This window comes from Excalfactoria chinensis, chromosome 15 (assembly GCF_039878825.1).
Source record: "Excalfactoria chinensis isolate bCotChi1 chromosome 15, bCotChi1.hap2, whole genome shotgun sequence".
Lineage (NCBI taxonomy): Eukaryota > Metazoa > Chordata > Aves > Galliformes > Phasianidae > Excalfactoria > Excalfactoria chinensis.
Window position 1 is genome coordinate 9,453,013 of NC_092839.1, and position 17,892 is coordinate 9,470,904.

The 17,892-nt window shown below is 60.1% G+C and overlaps 2 protein-coding genes across 4 annotated transcripts in view; one reads left to right on the forward strand and one right to left on the reverse strand.

Annotated features, from left to right (window-relative positions):
- BCL2L1 (BCL2 like 1) overlaps positions 1-10,927 on the forward strand; it is a 17,902-nt gene extending 6,975 nt beyond the window's left edge. For all 3 annotated transcript variants that reach the window (XM_072349979.1, XM_072349980.1, XM_072349978.1), the window contains exon 3: positions 9,239-10,927. In XM_072349979.1, coding sequence (XP_072206080.1) covers positions 9,239-9,376 — 138 coding nt within the window. In that variant the 3' untranslated portion in view covers positions 9,377-10,927. The remainder of the gene's footprint in view (positions 1-9,238) is intronic.
- A 588-nt stretch (positions 10,928-11,515) lies between these two features.
- On the reverse strand, positions 11,516-16,365 carry LOC140259311 (bactericidal permeability-increasing protein-like). Its single transcript, XM_072350500.1, has 15 exons — positions 16,236-16,365; positions 15,038-15,217; positions 14,791-14,905; positions 14,168-14,296; positions 13,933-14,088; positions 13,789-13,852; positions 13,631-13,691; positions 13,457-13,548; positions 13,202-13,378; positions 13,050-13,109; positions 12,593-12,760; positions 12,358-12,425; positions 12,066-12,108; positions 11,735-11,828; positions 11,516-11,660 (listed from the first exon to the last, which is right to left on the reverse strand). The coding sequence occupies exons 1-15, from the start codon at positions 16,363-16,365 to the stop codon at positions 11,518-11,520; spliced, it is 1,680 nt and encodes a 559-aa protein (XP_072206601.1). The 3' UTR covers positions 11,516-11,517.
- Positions 16,366-17,892: the final 1,527 nt, after the last annotated feature.

A 17,892-nucleotide genomic window follows, 5' to 3' on the forward strand; every position in this document is an offset into this window, starting at 1 on the left:
CCCCTTTTTGCTCTCCTTCTCTGGGGCCCAGGCCTGTTTTCCTTCTGCCCCTGGGCGTGTGGTGCAGTTTGATTACGTTCCTTAGATCTGTGATTACAGCAGGCGCCTGCAAGGCAGAGCTGCCATCTCTGGGGCTGGCACTGGCTGTGACTCGGGGCAGCCGCTTAACCCCGAGAGCTGCAGCACAAGGGGATAGCATTTCCTCCCCTCCCAGGGGAGCCTGTGGGAACTCACACTCGTAAAGCTCTCTGAGATGCTTTAATCCAAAGAGCCGCGGCTTTTAAAAAGCACCTGTGAAATGATTAACAAACTGTTTCTCACTGCTCTGTGTTCACAGCTGCTCTGGATAATGCCGGTCATCTTGATCATCCCACCCTTGTGTAGGAGGGATCTCTGTCCTTCCCTCTGCACAGCCCATTGTAGCTGCTGTGGGGCAGGAGGGCTGGGAAGGAGCAGCTCCTGTGGAGGCTGCAGCATTCTGAATGTGTCCAGAGTGCTCAGCTGGTAGCAGCGTGGTGTTCCTGTGTGTGTTGTCCACCTCCTGCAGCACTGATGCTCATACAGCCCACACCAGGCATTAGCATGGTGCTGTCCTCCAAGGCCTCTGCTCAAGCTTCTCTCATTTCTACCTACCTGCTGCAGGCTACAAGCATAGCCCCTTCCTGACAGCACAAGAAGTATTCCTCCAGCAGCTATTTCCCCACTAGGTGTGAAGCCAGAGCATTCCCAGAGGGAAGGGGAGGGATGGGTATCACTTGTAGAAGTGCAGCTGAGCCTCTGAACTGAGAGCCAAGGGGATTGATGGTGGTTTCTGACATGGCAGTGGGAAAAGGGGTGGGAGAGGCTGCCCTTCCCCTCTGGTGATCCCAGAAGGGGAGTCTCGGAGGTGCTGCCTTTCTTCCTGGATAATTCAGGGTGAAAGTACACTCACTGCAGGGCGACTGCTGGCTCAGAGTGGCAGGAAAGCAGCCACGTTCCTGCCCTTCTGAGGGGGATGTTGCCCTCAACCACTATTGTTCTGAATGACTAAAGATGAAGGATGATAAGAGGCATGAAAGGGAAGCAGTGTTCCTCTGTGCCAGGACACTCCTCGGCTGGCTGTTCTGCCCTCGGACAGGGAAAGCCAGTCCCTCCTCCCTGTCTCCACCTGGGAGGGCATGCAGAGAGGTGGTTGCTGCTGCAAGGTCTCTGAAGTTGTGTTTCAGGATATCCTGGGGACACCGAGGGTTTAATTAGAGGAAGCACTGCCGTGGCCCATGAAAGGTTCCCCTGCATGGGCTCGGCTGGTGCCCGTGTGTGGGGGGGCTTAGCTTGGGCTTGGGGGTTGTTGGCAGCCTCCAGGTGGGACATAGCACGCTCTGCAGCACAGTGAGGTCGTGGGGGCCGGCGGGGGCCAAGCCGTTAGCAGATGGCCCCAGCTGGGGTTACCAGGGAGCAGGTGTGGGTTTCGGGAGGCAGTGTTTGAAGAGAGATGTCAGTTGTGAACCCGGGGGGGGGGGCGCTGAGCCGCGGCTTGCACACCAGGGAGCTGTGACCTACTTGTGCTGTCAAAACGTTCCTTTTAGGGTTGTTGTTGTTTTTATGTGGGTTTTTTCTTTCCCCCCCCCCTTTATTTTTAGGTATTTTACTTATTTTATCTTCATGTTTAATTTAGTTAAGAGAAAATTCAAAATAAAAGCCAAAAATCCGAGGGCTGAGCGGTGCAGGGAAGGACTGAAGGACTGCCTCCAGGAGGGAACGCCTGCTGCAGCTCCGTGCAGCCAGCATCCCTCCTCCGCCCGTGCCTTCCCTCGGACACGTGCGCACGTGTACCAGCCCAGTGCTGTCTCTCAGGATCTCTTTAATGGGAAACCCAGTGCACTCAGCACGGCTGTGTGCCTCCGGGGTAGCGAGGGAGGGAGGAGCGGCCGCGATTCAGAGCATTAACCAGAGCTGTTCCTGCGGGACTGCGTGAGCATTGTGCTGTCCTGCTCTGCCCCCACTGCCAATGGAAGCTGGGGCAGCACGGTGTGGGATCTGCTACCAGCATGGCAGCAGTGGTTGTACTGGCTGCTGTCTTGATAGCCGTTAACACCTCGGGTACAAGGAAGGGCAGCGAGCTGTGTTCGAGCAAGGGGAACGTTCAGGGGTCTGTGATTCCCCTGGGGAGAGCTGCTTGAATTTATTGCATTATCCTCCTTCCTGCTCAAGCCTGCATTTCAGCTGTGTCTGCAGACATCGCTCTTGATTTAAGTAGATCCAATTAGCAGCTGGCTGCTGGCATTGGTTCAGGGCTGTCACCCTTGGGGTCAGGAGCCCAGGGCATGTAGGCCAGGCTCACCTACGGGCACAAGGCTGCCTGAGCTGTGCTGGGAGTAGAGCTGCCCCGCTGGCTTCTTGCTGCTGGAGCTGCTTCCAGCCCGGGGCTCTCACAGCTACCATCAAACACTCCAAAATGCAGCTGCCTGGCAGCACGCAGGGCTCAGAGCAGGAGCTTGCACCAAAAGGGAGACAAAAGCTGCTGAACGGTTCTGCAGGGCCACCCGGTGACACGATGCGTGCTGCCCATACCCCGTCCTGTCCTGCAGCTGGACTGCGTGCCCAAGGAGAGGTGGCTGCTGCTCAAAGGAGGATGGAGCTTTCCTCCCTGCTGCAGGGTGAAGGGCTCTTTGGACAGCCAAGAGAAGAGGCTATCGTGTAGCTGGCTGTGTTTGTGAGCAGCTAATGCTGTGCTCCAGCGGAGCAGGGCAGCTGTTGGTCCCATCTGCACATCGCTATGCTTTTATTACAACTTAAGCTGCAGAAGGTCAGGGACCTCATGAGCGTTGTGCAAGAGGAATGGCGGGTGGCAGGACGTGGCACTGCTGTGCATAAAGCTCATGGCCTGGGCTGGGACGTGCAGGCAAGGGGTGTGTGTGTGGCCTCAGGCAGTTCCAGGTGATATAAGGCTGATGTGCTGAGAAAATGAGGGGTTGCTACCTGTAAGTGGACAACCACAGTGGTGCTGTAAGTGCTTCCATCCTGGAATGCTATGGCTCAGGAGCGTATTACACTTGTCAGAGAGCTAATGTCTTTTATTAGAGCAACTGACCTCATTTAGAAGCTTCCAGTGCACCAGCCAGTGATTATTTCATGCAACAGCACATATGGAGGAGCCCAGAGCAGAACATAAAGTCCCCTTCTCCTGCTGCACTGTTCTCATACATTTGCTGCATCAGCTCTGTTCTCTGCTTCCTCCCCTCAAGTCGATGAGGATTTTGCTATAAGTGACTCCAAGGCCGGAATCATTTGAGATTTCATGTGGACTAACAGGAAGTGAAAACAGAATGAGCACATCTTCCTCCTCTTCCTGCTCCTCCACCCTTTCCCCTTTTACATTCAAGTGCCGTGTAAAGAATGCTGCAGCCCTGTGAGGCGCTCAGACTGCAGAGGGAAGCTCAGTGTGCCGCTGGGATGCTGGGGACAGGTGACTGCAGGCAGGACAGCCAGGGAGCAGGCAGTGTGGGGAGCAATGCGGCACTACTGAGAAGGGACCCTGGCTGGGGGTAGGGCTTATAGTGAGGTTAGTTGCTGGGGGGAGCTTTGAGGATCACACAACACCCCAGGGTGAGGAGAGCGTGGCTCTGCACCTGGGCACACGTGAGCACATTGTTGGCACAGGTTTCCACCCGTGCTATTTGGAAGAAGCAGTGACAAAGTGAAAATGGAGCTTTGTTCCCTGGGCACTGCGGGACCACTGAGGTGCTCTCCCTGTGTTCCAGGCTCACTCTCAGGATTCGCCATGAAATTAAAGCAGGAGCATCCCCTGCCCCCGGAGCGTGCCCCTCGCACAAAAGGCAGGCAGGCTGCTGTGCCTGCCGGGGCTCAGACACCATCTGTCTGCTGGGGAGAAGCATCAGAGAGAGACCGTCTTTCCTTGGACTGTTCTGCTTAATGCTCTTCGGAAAACAATCCCATTCCCAGCAGGTGCTAATCTCTTGAGTGGATCCGGCTCAGCCCATGTGCTCTTGGCTGTGCCTTTGTGCCGTGGGCTCCTGGCTCCCTGTGCCCTGTGCCCCGCTGCTGGCCTGGGCTCCTGCACCCTTGGGAGCCCTCAGCCCGGTGAGTTGTGGGAGAAGCAGTGATGAAAGATGGATGCAAGTAGATTAGTCACTCGCACCGTCTCCTGCTTTAATACACATTAATGTTTCAGCAGATTTCTGATATGGGAGAGCGCAATTCCCTCCCCTGCATCTCTTGCTGTGCGCAGCAGTCTCTGGGGCAGGGAAAGGGGTTACAGCTGTCTTATGAGCCCCTTTCATGTATTTGGAAAACGCTAAAATCGTGCTGAATGGTGTGGGGTTATTGCAGGTTCCCTGGAGCTGGTGATGAAACCAGTTTGACAGGAGGCTGCCGCGGCAAGGATTAGGGCTGGAATGTACTGCTGAGGGTTTGTTTCTGCTTAGGGGAGAGCTGGCCCCAGCTCCTGCGTGCGCTGAAGCCCTGCAGGTCCTTCGGGGCAGGGCTTGGTGTGGGGCTGAGCTCCTTGCCCCGCGGAGCTGCGGGTCCCTCCGCACGCACAGCCCCGCAGCTCCGCACCCCGAGCGGGTGGGTGGCATTCCCGGCCATTGTCATGGAGATCTGCTGCTGCTTCCTTGGAGGTCGGCATTTGCATAACACAGCCCCGGCCCTGGGGCGTGCAGCTGCGGTGTGTCCGTCCCCACGGCCCTTCCCCACCCCGTGTCCCATCCCCAGCCCGAAGCTGAGGGTCTGGAGGAGCTCAGAGCAGTGCCAGGATGGCAGATCTCCTTGGCAGGATGCGCTCTGGCCAGGGGACTCAGGCTGTGCTCCTGTGCTTCAGACAGGGCTGTGCCCCGTGGCACCGCTGCCCTCCTTTGCATCCTGGGCTGGAGATGGGGCAGGTCGGGGGCATCCCTGCTTGCTGGGAGCCTGGGGTTGAACCTTCTTGGATAGCGGGGCGCTGAGGACCTCCGGATGGCTTTGGCACATTCAGAGCTGCACAGGGACCTGCTGAGCTGTGTTTACAGGATCCCAGTGGCAGCCTTTGGGAATACTCATGTTTTCCTTTTTTCTGAACGATCTACACAGCCCTACCCCCCCCCCCCCCCCTCCCCAACCCCTCATGCTTCACCTACAGGTTTGCACATGCCAGTCCCATGCGGTGAGCTGGCAGCCCACAGGGGCTCTGGGAACAGGTTGCTGCCGACGCGGGGCTTTGTTCTGCTCTGCACTGAGCTGCTGCCTTTCTTTCTGCACGCCTGTCTCCTTTCTGAGCACAAAACTGTTCCCAGCATCTCATTAACGAATGTCTGTTTGCCCAGATGACTCCGCTCCTGGCCGTAACCTCTTAGCAGTAACACAGCTGTACTTACAGCTAAGGTACAACAGAAACAGAGCGCCTTGTTTGCAAGTGAAACATTGCCTCGTGATGAGGATGTGTGGATCGGGAGTCAGACGCTGTGGGTCACGCTGCTGGCTCATATGCAACCCCAAGCAGAGCACTTAACCTCGCTGCGCCGCTTTCAATCTGTCTGGGAGCAGCGTGGGTTTATCCCACAGGAGGTTTCAGAGAGCCTGCTCATTTTTCATAAAGCACAATAAGGATCTGGGCTGGGAAAGCCTTTTGTGTGTGCCGAGCTGGTTGCGTGGGGCTGTCTTAATAGGTGCAGTGCTTATGGGATGGAGCGCAGGTGGGAGCTGGGACATGCAGCTGGTGCTGGCAGCCGGGCTCTGGTCTGCTCCCTGCACACAAAGCACAGCCCTGGTGGGAAAGAGAGACCCCATCAGCTCTCCATCAGTGTTCAGGGCATGGGGAAGCCCTCTGCCTGCTGCCAGCATCCCTGTGTCAAAGCTGCCCCACGTGGCCCTGGCTCACTATGAGCAGGATCCTGGGCTCGTTGCTGCTGCTTCTCAGCACCTCAGTGCCTGCCTGCCACAAAAGGAAGCCTGGGATACCCAAGGTGCAGCTGCCCCTTCCCCTCCTTGCAGGGGAGCAGATGGGGATTAATTGCTGGCATCTGCTGCCTTCACCTCACTTCACAGCTCAATGTTACTGAATCCTCTTTCCCAAAGTGTTGCAGCTTATCTTGAAAGAGGAACCTGGTCTGTTTTGCTCACCATGAATGGGATCCAGTGAGCGTGGTCCCTGCTGTTCATCCTGTGCTGCTGAATGAAGGCAGCTGGCCTGGCATGTGGAGCAGCAGGAGTCTGAAACTCGGGCTCTTCCCCATTTTCAGGCCTGTCCTGAATGCTGTCTCAGCTCAGCCTTGAGTCTCCTTAACACGCTGGCAGACCCAAGACAGGGAGAGGTTTGAGTTGGACCCATTTGTGTTTCCCATTTGCTGCAGCCTGCTGGTCTGTGTGTGAAGGGCTGCTGCACCCTTCTTGGGGGCAGCATTTTGAGGTGGGTGGGTGGCAGTTTGGGTCACTCCATGAGGTCCTGTGAGCCCTCCGGCTGCTGGCCCAGGAGAGGCTCTGCGTGGGGCAGCACCGGGGTGCATGCATGCAGCAGGAAGCTGCAGCAAGAGAACAACAGGGCGTCCTTCCCCAGAGCTTCACAACTGGGGATTGCTTCACCAAGGTAAAACACGATGCTGTTTCCTCACCGCCTGGGCCAGAGCATCCCCTCCCTGCTGTGTGTGTCAGTGGGGCAGGGACAGGGATGTGATGGGGGTTGGGACAGTGGAACAGCCTGTCCTGGGACACAGGAGGCCTGAGATTGTGACACAACGTGCTGTTGCTACCATAGTCCTCCTTCTGAGCAACTCAGGAATTCCAAATATTTCCTCTCAGATAAAGGTGACTGGGGGAGGCCAGAATTATCTGGACGTGTCTGGACAAGCCTCAAAGTCCAAACACCGGGTCAGGATGGTCAGAATTGGTGCTGGGAGTGCTGGCCTTCAGGTGCGGAGTGGAGGAGGTGTGGGGCGGGGTGGGAACCCAGCAAGATGCCTTTCCTTAACCTTCAACCCGCCCCCAGGCTGGGAGAGATGAAGCTTCTACCTGCTTTTTCCACTGCCCTTGCTCCAGGATGGCTGTTCCCAGAGCTCACATCTGGGATCACAGCTGTGCTCAGTGGTAGGATGGGTCCCCAGGCCCCTTGCCCCATGCTTGTTCCCAGGGGAAGGAGAAGGGTTCTGCCCTCCCCCCCTCCCTTCCACACTCAGCTCCTGTCCCGCTCTTCTCCTCCTGTGGCACCCGATAGTTCACCATATGCATTTATCTCTTCTTCAGCAAACGCTTCCTTTTCTTAGAAACAGGCTCTCCAAAACGTGCTTCTTGGAACTGCCTTTCCCCAAGCTGCAAGGCATGTACCAAAGAAAAGGGAGCACCAAGCAATGAGACACCATCCTGTCCCTCTCTGCCCTGGGGAACCTCTCCCTGTGCCTCTTTTTCTCCCACCCTTATAGGAGGCTCTGCCTCAGAGGTGCTACCATCTGCCTAGCCCCTGGTACTGTACTGGGTACATTGGGGTCATCTCTGTGCCCCAGGAAGACCCCGAGGATCAGGGATGGAAGCATTTGGCACTGGGCTCATTGGGATCAGCCTTAAGGAACACCTGAGCAATAAGGCTTTTTTTTTTTCTAGGGAAAATACCTTGTTGTGCACAGCATCTTTGATCTGAGAGCAGCTGCAGCATTCAGTGCTTTGTGTGCAGCTGGGACACGACTCAGGGGATGGAGCTGGGGGCCCCCGTGCAGTGGGGCTGGTGGGGCTACTCTGTGTTTGCTGCCCTGCTCCCCTGTGCCCCCTGGTTTCCCATCAGTTCTGCTGCTTGCCATGTTCTGTCACCACTCCTCTGCTTGTCACCACCTATCAGCAGAAGGATTTCCTATGCTGTAATTAAAAATAGCCCCTCCATTGGTTTAGGCTCCCATCCATCGCTGTCTGTTTTCACAGCCTTCCTCCTGAGACTGCTGAGCAGAGCTGGGAGCAGCTGCTTTGGGCAGCACTTGCATGAACTGGTGGCTGTGGGCTGCTGAGTGGGAGAGCTGTGTGGCCAAGCAGGGGAAACAAGACAAGCTGCATGCCTTACAGTGCAGCACTTTGATGTGCAAGAGCTTGCTGTGCAATGCACACACGTGGCAAGGTGAAAGACCAGGCAGGAATGCTGTCCCAGCCTTGGAACGCTATGGTGAGGCGTGACAGCAGCACAGAACCAGCCAGGCTTATCTCTGCTTTTCCAGAGCAGCTGCTTACTGGAACTGCGTTCACTTATCAGGGAGCAGGGACCTTGCTGGGAAGATGGCTCAAGGTACAGCACTGCCAGCCCCTGGTCCCAAGGCAAGAGGGCGGCCTGCAGCCCTGGGGCTCCTGCTCAGCTCTGATAAACCAGGGCAGTGAAGCTCCCTGCAGCCTGCCTTGTCGCTGGCCACAGGGCCCTGCACTCGTCCTTGGTCTTGCAGAGGGATATCCAGGAATCTGGATATTCTGTTTCCTCTTGGCTTTGCAGGATCAGAGGGACAGCAGCACTTTGCTGCACGGTGACATCTGCCCGGTTCTGGCTGTGGCTGGGGATGCAGGGCTGGAGAGGCTGGCTTGGCTGGGCCAGGCTGGAGCAGCTGCATTCCTGGGCTGGTGCTTGGCCACGCTCCCACAGCCTGGGGGAAGGCAGGGCTTCTTGTCCAGCTTTGCAGCAGCAACTTGCAGAACCCAAGTGCAAAATGCAGAGTGTTGTGAGGTGACCCGGACAGGGGAGCAGAGACATCGCGAGGCCCTGAACGCAGTGATGCTTGCACTGGGACTATGGGCTGCAGCCGTGCTGCTGCTCCTCAGACCTCAGCAGCAGTGCAGCCTGATGCTGGCTCAGTTTTTCTCCTGCAACGATCACGCTTCAGTGCTAATTATAGAGCTTTGTGGTATTCTCCTTGCAAATCTTTCCTGGCATCGACTTCTCTCATGGCCAGTCCTGTGCTTCCCCCCCTGCCCTGCGTGCGTAATTCAGAGCAAGGAAGCACACGGCGTCCGTCATCCGCTCTGTCCCCACCAGTGCTTTCCTGCCTGTGGGAGCCTGGCAGCCTTTTCTGCTCCTTCCACCGTCAGGGCACTGAGGCCCTGCTACTGCTGCCCAGAGACCTGTGGGTGCCCCCATGGTTGGAGGATGGGGACCTGGGCAGCCTGAGCTGGGGAGGGGGCAGCCGACCCATGGCAGGGGTTTGGAACTGGATGGAGCTCTCCAGAGCCCCAGCCGCCCTGCTGCTCGCTGCTGGCACTGCAGCCTCACGCCTCCCCCCTTCTCACCTCTCTCTTCTGCCTGCAGGAGCGCTTTGTGGACCTGTATGGGAATAATGCTGCTGCCGAGCTGAGGAAGGGCCAGGAGACCTTCAACAAATGGCTCCTGACCGGGGCGACCGTGGCCGGAGTTCTTCTGCTGGGATCCCTGCTGAGCCGCAAGTGATCCGTGGTTGTGTCCCCTGGCACCACGATGGCTGCGCCTTCACCATCACATCCCGAGCACCATCACCATCACGGGGCACTCACCCAGCTCCACGGAGCTTCCTTCCTCGCTCCTCCAGCTCCTTTCCTTGTAGCCCCTCTCATTTACCGTTCCGTTGTGTTTTAAAGGCGCTGAGAGCGATGCAGCACTTCAGCCAACAGCTCCCAGCGCTGGGTAGATCCCGGCAGGTGGGAGGAATAGTGGCTAGAAGGTGTCCCAGCCCTGCAGGATCCTTTAGATCACTTGGAAAAAATAATAAACAGACTTATTTTTGCATGTGTGAGTGCGTGCGTGTGTGTAGATGTGTCACTAATATAAAGTTCCCCAGTCAGAGCAAGGATCTGGGCTCCAGCCTCAAGCAGGGCTCCCCCTACCAGCCCTGCCCCGCTGCAGCAGCCTGGCTGCCATGGGGACAGGGCTGAGCTTTGCCATCCCTGCCACGTCTCTTGATTGTCCCCTGCTCGCCTGGCACTGCAGGAGGCACCTGGGAGAAGGTTGATGGTGAGCAGCCCCAAACTTGCCCTGCAGCCCCAGAGTCTCTGTCCCCTGCACCTCCAGCAGGCACAGGGCTGTACCTCCTCCTCTTAACCCCCCCTTCCTCACCCCCCTCCCTCTGCTCTGAGTTGCTGTGTGGCACTGCATGCCCTCCTTTGTGCCCCATGTCCGTCCCTTCCCACACAACCCACGCCAGGATCCCGCTTTGCTGTTGGATCGGGGCCGGGATGGAGGCAGGGGAGTTAAGGAGCACTTCCCCTTCCCTCAGACACAGACAGGGTAGGGGTGGCACAAGGGGCTCTCCTGTGGGACCGCAGCATCCCAGCAAGTGCAGGAGCAGGGAGTGAGTGTGAAACAGGGATCGGGACCCCATGGGCAGCTGCTAGCACAGAACGAGGCTCTTCTACATCCCCAGGACCACAGTAGGGGAACAGCTGGGGTAGGCGAGAGCCTATGGGACCAATGTAATGTAGAAGCCAACCCCAGGGGGAGGAGCAGGGCCGAGCCGGTGGCAGGAGCTGATGGCTGGCGGCCACCCTCCCCCAGCTGCTGCTGGTCCCCATAGCGCAGGCAGAGGGGGGTCCCTGTCCTGCGGTGTGGCTGCGATGGGTGTGTGAAGTGATGGAGGTGACCGTGCTGCTTCCTCAGGAGCAAATCCTCATCCCTAGGAGACCAGCAGGGCTCCCCCCCAGCTGTCCCGGCGGGTTGGGCTGTGTAGGCAGCGCCCGCGCTCTGCTGTACATATCCGAGTAGTTTTTAATTCATATGTGAATACTCTAATGCTATTTTTGTTATCTGTATGTCTGTATTTATGTGCGGTGCCACGCTCTGCTGAGGGCTGGGGCCGGGCTCTGCTGCAAACGGAGCACTCGAGAGAGTGGGGTGTGAGTGGGGCTGTTCACCTACACACAGCCCCCTCCCACCCCTCCACCCCCCGGTCCCCGGCCCTGCGGAGTGAGCCCCGAACGCTTTGGTTTGCAGGTGGAGGTGAGCCCACAAATAAACTCTGTGATTGGAGCTGCTGCTGTGGTTTTTGACAGGCCGCACCGCGGGGCTTTACACAGGGCTGCCCCCTTTGGGAGGAGGGGAGGGGGGGATGACAGAGCAGGAGCTCTGCCCCCATTGGGGTCGGGGTTACAGCTGCCCTCGGGAGTGTTGGAGCGCACATAGGGCCGAGGCCGTGGGGATCCCACCTCGTCCTGCATCCCGTCCCTCCTTTGGCTTTGCTGAACCCCGTGCACGGCGCTGCGGATGGCGGCTGTAAGCCCGGCGCTGAGCGCTCGCTGCTCCCGGAGCCACGGGCACGGGCTCCCTCACGTGGGCGAACCGGGAGCTGCGCGGCCACATCGCGACACGAGAAGGGCTGAGGGACCCCCCGAGCACCGCCCCGTGCCGCTGCGACCGGGGGGGCCCGAAGGGGCCGGGGGGCACAGAGACCCATCCCCAGAAACGGGTGCAGGCGGCCCCGCGGAGCCCCGCGCGGTAACACGGTGCTGATATCCCGGTACGGGGCTGGCAGAGGGACCTCGTAGGGATAAGGCGCACACAGCCGGGCTGAGCCACGCTACCAGCTTTAATCCCAGCCGAGGGGATATGAGACCCCATCCTCAGCCGGGCTGTGAGGGGACGAGGTGCCGGTGGGATGGGGACAGGGATAGGGATGCAACACAGCACACATGGCCAGCATCTTCCCATGCAGATGAAGGTCTCAGGGCTCGTACCGCAGGTCGGTGGTGATGAGCATGAAGCCCTGCATGGAGAGAGGGGTAAGAGAAAGGCATAGTGGCACAGGGACAGGGCTGAGGGGACAGGGGTGTCACCCACCTCGTGCAGTGACAAGCGTGGGTGCAGCAGGGCGATGCCATGGGGGGTGGGCAGAGGGATGCCAGGACGGAGCCGCTCTGTAGGGAGAGCAGAGCTGTGAGTGGAGCGGAACAGGGATAGTGGGGGCTCAGGGGGATGGGGACACAGCACTCACTGTTGGCCCAGGGCACCCCAAACAGCCACAGCCCAAACTTCAGCGTGTTCTCCAGCTTCTCCACCTGTAAGACACCCATGAGCCCAGCTGGAATCTCACCCTCAGCCCCCAGCCCCATGTAGGATGTTGTCCTTAACCCCCTCCTCATCCAATTGTGGCCCCCTCACCACCATTCACCTGCAGTGGCCCCACGTGCGACATCACCTGCACCACTCTGAGGCTGAGGGGAGAGAGAGGAGTCAGCGTCAAGCACAGGGACAGGGCTGTCCCTTCCATGAGGCAGGGATGGGCTGAGGACTGGGACAGAGTTTGGACAGCAGGGCAGCTGGCACAGATGAGAATTGGGGGCAGGATGGTGTCTGAGCGGATGATGGACCCAGGGATGGAAATGGCCAGAGGTTGGAGTGGGGGGGCAGCTTCCTGGGGACAGCTGAGGGAGCCTGGACACAGCACGGGGCTGAGGACTCACCTCTTCAGCCCCACTGTGCCCCCCAGCTTGTTCCCAGCAATGGTTGGCTTCCCTGTCACATTGGCATCCTGCAACAAGAGGAGAGAGTCAGAGAGACTGGAGCAGCACCAGCATCACCACGCACGGCCCCTACATCACTTTGTGTCACCCAGCACAGCCCCAGCACACACAGATGCCCCAGCTCAGCTACCAGGCCCAGCCCCCAGCCCCAGTGCTGTGGCATCCTGGCACTCACAATGTTCAGCAGAAAAGCAGAGACTCGGGTGGCGTTGGGCAGCACCACGAAGGCTTCAGCAGAGCCGAAGAGAGCCCCGTGCAGGGCGTTGGGATGGCAGGAGAGCAGGGGCTGCCGGCGGGCCCAGAGGTGCAGCTCCATAGGATGACTGGGGAAGTGCTGCTGCAGCTGGTAGAGTGAGAGCAGAGCTGGCACCGAGCTGCCATGGCACTGCCAGCACCCAGCAGCTCCAGCAGTGCTGCAGCCAGGGAGTGACAACGCATCCCATCCTGCCCTCATCCCAGCTGCATCCCATCCTATGTCTCATCTTCCTGCAGCACAACACAGCTGTGTCCTGTCCCAGCTGCATCTCATCTTGAATCCCATCCCTCCCACATCCCACCCTATGCCTCATCCTGCCTGCACTCCATCCCAAGTGTCCCATGCCTCCCCCATGGCCGCATCACCCCATGCCCACCTGTGGGGCAAAGTTCCCCATGCTCTTTGTGTTCAGCTTCAGGGGAAAGCACCGTGGGAGCTGGAAGGCAACAGAGATTGATTGGGGTGCTGGGGGCACAGGGGCACCGTGGTCAGGACCCCATGGGATAGCAGCTCTGCCCCCATCCGTACCGTCTCAGCAGTGATGTTCCTGCGCAGAGCTCCAGCTGTGAAGTACGCAAAGGCTGCAGTGTTGGCGACGAACTCGGTGACGGCCACCAGCAACATGGGCTCCTGCAGCTCAGGCAGCCCCACAGGCTGCGCTGAGAAAGGGCTCTGCCACCGCCTGTGCACCCCAAAGAACTCTCCCTGCGTGGCCAAACAGATGGATGTTGGATGGACTGATGAATGTGAGGCTCAGCCCAGTTCCCTTTGTGCCAGCTCTACCTTGAGGTCAACGTCCCCGTGCTGCTTAGTGATCACTGGCTGTCCCACCAAGGAGAGGTCAATGGCAGCAAAGGTGTCAAGCTGAGCGGACACTGCAGAGAAGTTGGGGCACCACAGAATGAGCCTGAGCTTTGTGCCCCACCAGCCCCCAGCCCCACTGCCCCATCTCCCCACCTCGAACATTCTTCAGGCCGTCCTGCAGCCTGCTGATGCCCTTCTGGATCTCAACGCAGAGCTGGAAGTAGAGCAGGGCGTCAGGGAGACTCGGGGTGGGGGTCCCCAAACTCCTCACTGGGCACAGGGGCAGAGCTGGCATCACCAGCTGAGCTCACCTGCTTGTTGAGCTGCTGCCTCAGGGTTCTCTGGAGCAGCGGCACCAGGAGGTTGTACAGCCAGCTGTGGGGCACAGAGCAGGTGCTCAGCTCACCTCCCCAACCCACCCTTAGCAACAGGGGGAGCAATGGGATGATGGTCACCTCTGTCCCTGATGGAACTCCAGGTGCAGGTCGGTGCCACGGGCATCACAGCCGGCAGCCCACATGGAGGGATGGCCGTGCTCATCAGCTCCCAGCCCCAGCAGCACAGCCACCGCCAGGTCCCTGATACGCAGCTGTAGTGAGCCGCTGTCCTGCCTGGGGATGGCATGGCTGAGCACAAGGACAGAGGTGGCCCTGGCCCCTGTCCCCGAGCCCCAGCCCAGTGAGGGCTCACCATGCACCCAGCTGTGCTTGCCAGGTGGCATTGAGCTGGATCTGGGCACGATGCACTGTCAGCTGCACGCCCACGTCCTCAGCAAAGTCCACGGTGGAGTCATTCATCTGCAGCTCGTAGATGTGGATCCTGAACACAGCAGACAGCCAAGGCTCACAGCAGTGCCCCAGGGATGGGGAACAGGATAGGGATAGGGATGGGCACGGAGATGGGAAGGGGCACGGAGATGGGAAGGGGCACGGAGATGGGAAGGGGCACGGAGATGGGAAGGGGCACGGAGATGGGAAGGGGCACGGAGATGGGAAGGGGCACGGAGATGGGAAGGGGCACGGAGATGGGAAGGGGCACGGAGATGGGAAGGGGCACGGAGATGGGAAGGGGCACGGAGATGGGAAGGGGCACGGAGATGGGAAGGGGCACGGAGATGGGAAGGGGCACGGAGATGGGAAGGGGCACGGAGATGGGAAGGGGCACGGAGATGGGAAGGGGCACGGAGATGGGAAGGGGCACGGAGATGGGAAGGGGCACGGAGATGGGAAGGGGCACGGAGATGGGAAGGGGCACGGAGATGGGAAGGGGCACGGAGATGGGGATAGAGACGAGCACACATTGGCAGCTCTTACAGAGGCACGGTGTAGTTGAGTCTCCCCAGAAGCGGGGCCTGGTAGGAGCCCTGTAGGTTCACCTGATGCTCCTTCTGCAGCAGCGAGCGGAGCATCTCCAGCCCAAAGCGCCGTCCTGGTGCAGAGCAGAGGGCTCAGGGCTGGCACAAGGACACCCAGAGTCCCTCCAACACCCACCCTCAGGATCTGCACATGGTTCCTGGGGTCCCTCCCCACCAGCACAGCCTGAGCAGGATCAGACACCTACCGTACTCCAGAGCACTCCGGGTCACCCGGCCCTTGATGCCGGGGCTGGAGGTGGTGGCAGGCACACAGGCAGCCATCAGGAGCAGGAGGCACAGCCACGTCCCCAGGGTTGCACTGCTCAGCAGGTGGACACGGGCTGGGAGGCTCCCATTGGCACCAGGACATCTGCAGGACCCCGGGGCTGGAGCAGAGCACATGGCTGAGGGCACACAGCCGATGCAGAACCCCCAGCATCCCCATCAGCTCAGGCCTTATATCGGGGCACACCGTCTGACATCAGCTCCCGTGCGCACATCGGGGCCACCATGGTGTTCCAGCCACCAAAAGCCCGGCCTTGCCCAATGCGTGAGTCAGAGGGGAAGGCAGTTCCCCCACTGTTCCCCGTTTGTGCCTCTCCTGGGAGTGCAGGAAGGAGAAGGTCCCACGCGGCGTCACTGCCGGCTGTGGGCTGTGTGGGGATGGGGACACCACCACAGCACTGCCCTCATGTCCCAGCAGGAGAGGACAGCACATAGGGATGTGCAGGGACCCAACAGTGCTGCTGTGCCCTGCCTGGGGACAACTGGGGAGCAGGAGGGTGGGACAACTCAGGCAGGGGGATGCGGTGGGGTTGTGCCAGGGGATGGGTTCAGCCTTCGCTCAACCAGTCCCACCTCGAGGAAGGCTCTGGGTCACACAGGGTCACAGAACCCCAGCACCCTCTGGCAGCCCCAGGCGCAGGGTGACGGGAAGGCAGAGACAGTCAGAGCGAGAGCAGAACTCTGTGGTCCCACAGAAAGCCCCGGTGGATGGCGAGGAGCTGAGCTCTGAACCCACTGCAGGCGGGGAACAGCCCACCAAGGAAATAGCCCACAGCTGTCCAAGGAAACCCCCAGCAGGGATGGGGCAGGGGGCTGCATGGAGGGCGGTGCTGCTGGCCTGGAGACAGCAAGAAGCCAGGAGTGTGGACACACATCCACAGCCCAGCTGTAGCACACCCTCCTTGGGTCTGGGGTCCCGCTCTGGCACTGTATGGGATGCAGACCCCTGGCCGACCCCTGCCACAGCCCCACACAGTGTGCCTTAAAAACCTCTGCCCACTTCCTCTGGGCTCCTGTAGCTGCGTCCCCAAGGCCAACCCAGCCACCAGCACCATCCCAGCACCTCAGCTCAGCACCACTCTGCCCTTCTGACCCTACATGCCCCATGCCCAGCCTCACCGTGGCCAACAGCAGCAGCGGGTCCCATGGTGGGTCCACTTCCCATGTGAGTGGCAGCGGGCAGCAGGGCCCTGTGACGCCAATGTCCATCCTGGGGTGGACGGGCTGGTTGGACCGGAACATCACCCATGTCCTTGTGTCCCTAATCCCTTCCGGGATGAGTCAGGCTCCCACCGCAGCACCCAGGACCTGTTGGGTGCCCGCAGGGGCCAGGCCCTCCCTGGGGCTTTCCCACAGATGCCAGCTTGGATGCATCTGGCACAGCGGCACGTGGCAGCGCTCAGCCCAGCCCTGCCGGCCTCATCCCTGCCCTCTGTCTCTCCCCACGGCCGCCCGCCCCGTGTCCCTGCCGCACCGTGTCCCCAAGCCAGGAGGATGCCACGTGGCAATGGCACCGAGCGGGGTGGGAGCAGAGGTTTGGGGCAGTGGGACGAGGAGACACGCAGAGCTCTGCTCCCCACCGTGACATACAGAGAGATTACGGCCAGTCCTCCCCATCGGGCAGCACTAAACCCCTCCGGGCAGCCCCCGCGGGTTGGGCCGTGCAGTGCGAGCGGACACCGGGAGAGGGACCCAGCGCTGCGGGAAAGAAGCTCTGGAAAGGGGAGGCGCTGGATGGGGGCCGGGACAACGGGTGGCTGCCATCCCGGGGACCCGCATCCCCCGCTGCTGGCACCAGGTGGGCTCGGTCGGGCCACTCCCCGGTTCCCTGCGTTCCCCCCTGCGCTGAGAGGGGCTGGTTGTGCTGGAAGAGCGCACACTGTGAACGTGGCACTGTGCAACAGCACAGGGATGGGGCTGCAGGAGTGATGTGGGTCCCACATTCCCACTCCATTCCAGCCAGAGCGGGACACGCAGCCACCCCCTCCTCAGGGCAACACCACTGTACTGTGGGCAGGAACACCTGGAGCCAGCCCGGGGGATGCAGCCGGAGCCCCCAGAGCCCAGGTTGTCCCCCAGCCTGCTCTGGGATACACCGGACCCAGTGTGAGCACACAAGCCTCTTCAGTGCCACCACAGCCCTGAGGTTGCACAACCGTGTCCGATGCAATTTCCCTCACCAGGAATGTTGCTCACGTCCTGGCCCTGATCCTCGCGCTGAGCAGCAGCTGCACGGGCAGCACCACAGCATCCCGGGCACAACAGCTGCTGCAGCAGCTCCAGGCAGCACATGGGGGACTGTCCCACTCAGTGTCCCCTGCGCAGCTGCCGCAGTGACTCACAGGTGACGGTACGTGAGTCATGGGGGAGCCACGGGCATCCCTGTGGGGAAGCGGGCCGAGGGCAGGCCCAGGAGTTGCCCGATGATGGCCCAGCTGCAGCTCAGCCCTGCCCCGAGGTGTAGAACCCAGGTGGGCACGGAGCCCTGAGCCCGGCACCCACCTGCAGGGGGCAGCTCCAGGCCTTACTGCTGTTTCCCACGGCAGGAACGAGTCTCTTTCCCTCCAGCCCAGTCTCAAACCATGGCAGAACTCAGGGCAGATTGAGCAAGACGTGGTGATCTCAGGGCAAAGCAGCGGGCTCCACTAGCACGGTGCTGGGACAGGGATGTAACAACTACAGCCCCAGCCAGCACCCCAAACCCCCCCACCGGGAAGGCATATCTGCCCCGGGGGAAGCAAGGAGCCAGCCCAGAGCCTCCAGCCTTGCCAGGGGC

Coding starts and splice junctions, on each gene's coding strand:
- LOC140259311 (XM_072350500.1), bottom strand. CDS start 16,365: ATGGGTGATGTTCCGGTCCAACCAGCCCGTCCACCCCAGGATGGACAT. Junction 13,379..13,456: donor ACGGGGACGTTGACCTCAAG/GTAGAGCTGGCA, acceptor TTGGCCACGCAG/GGAGAGTTCTTTGGGGTGCA. Junction 13,110..13,201: donor GGAACATCACTGCTGAGACG/GTACGGATGGGG, acceptor GTTGCCTTCCAG/CTCCCACGGTGCTTTCCCCT.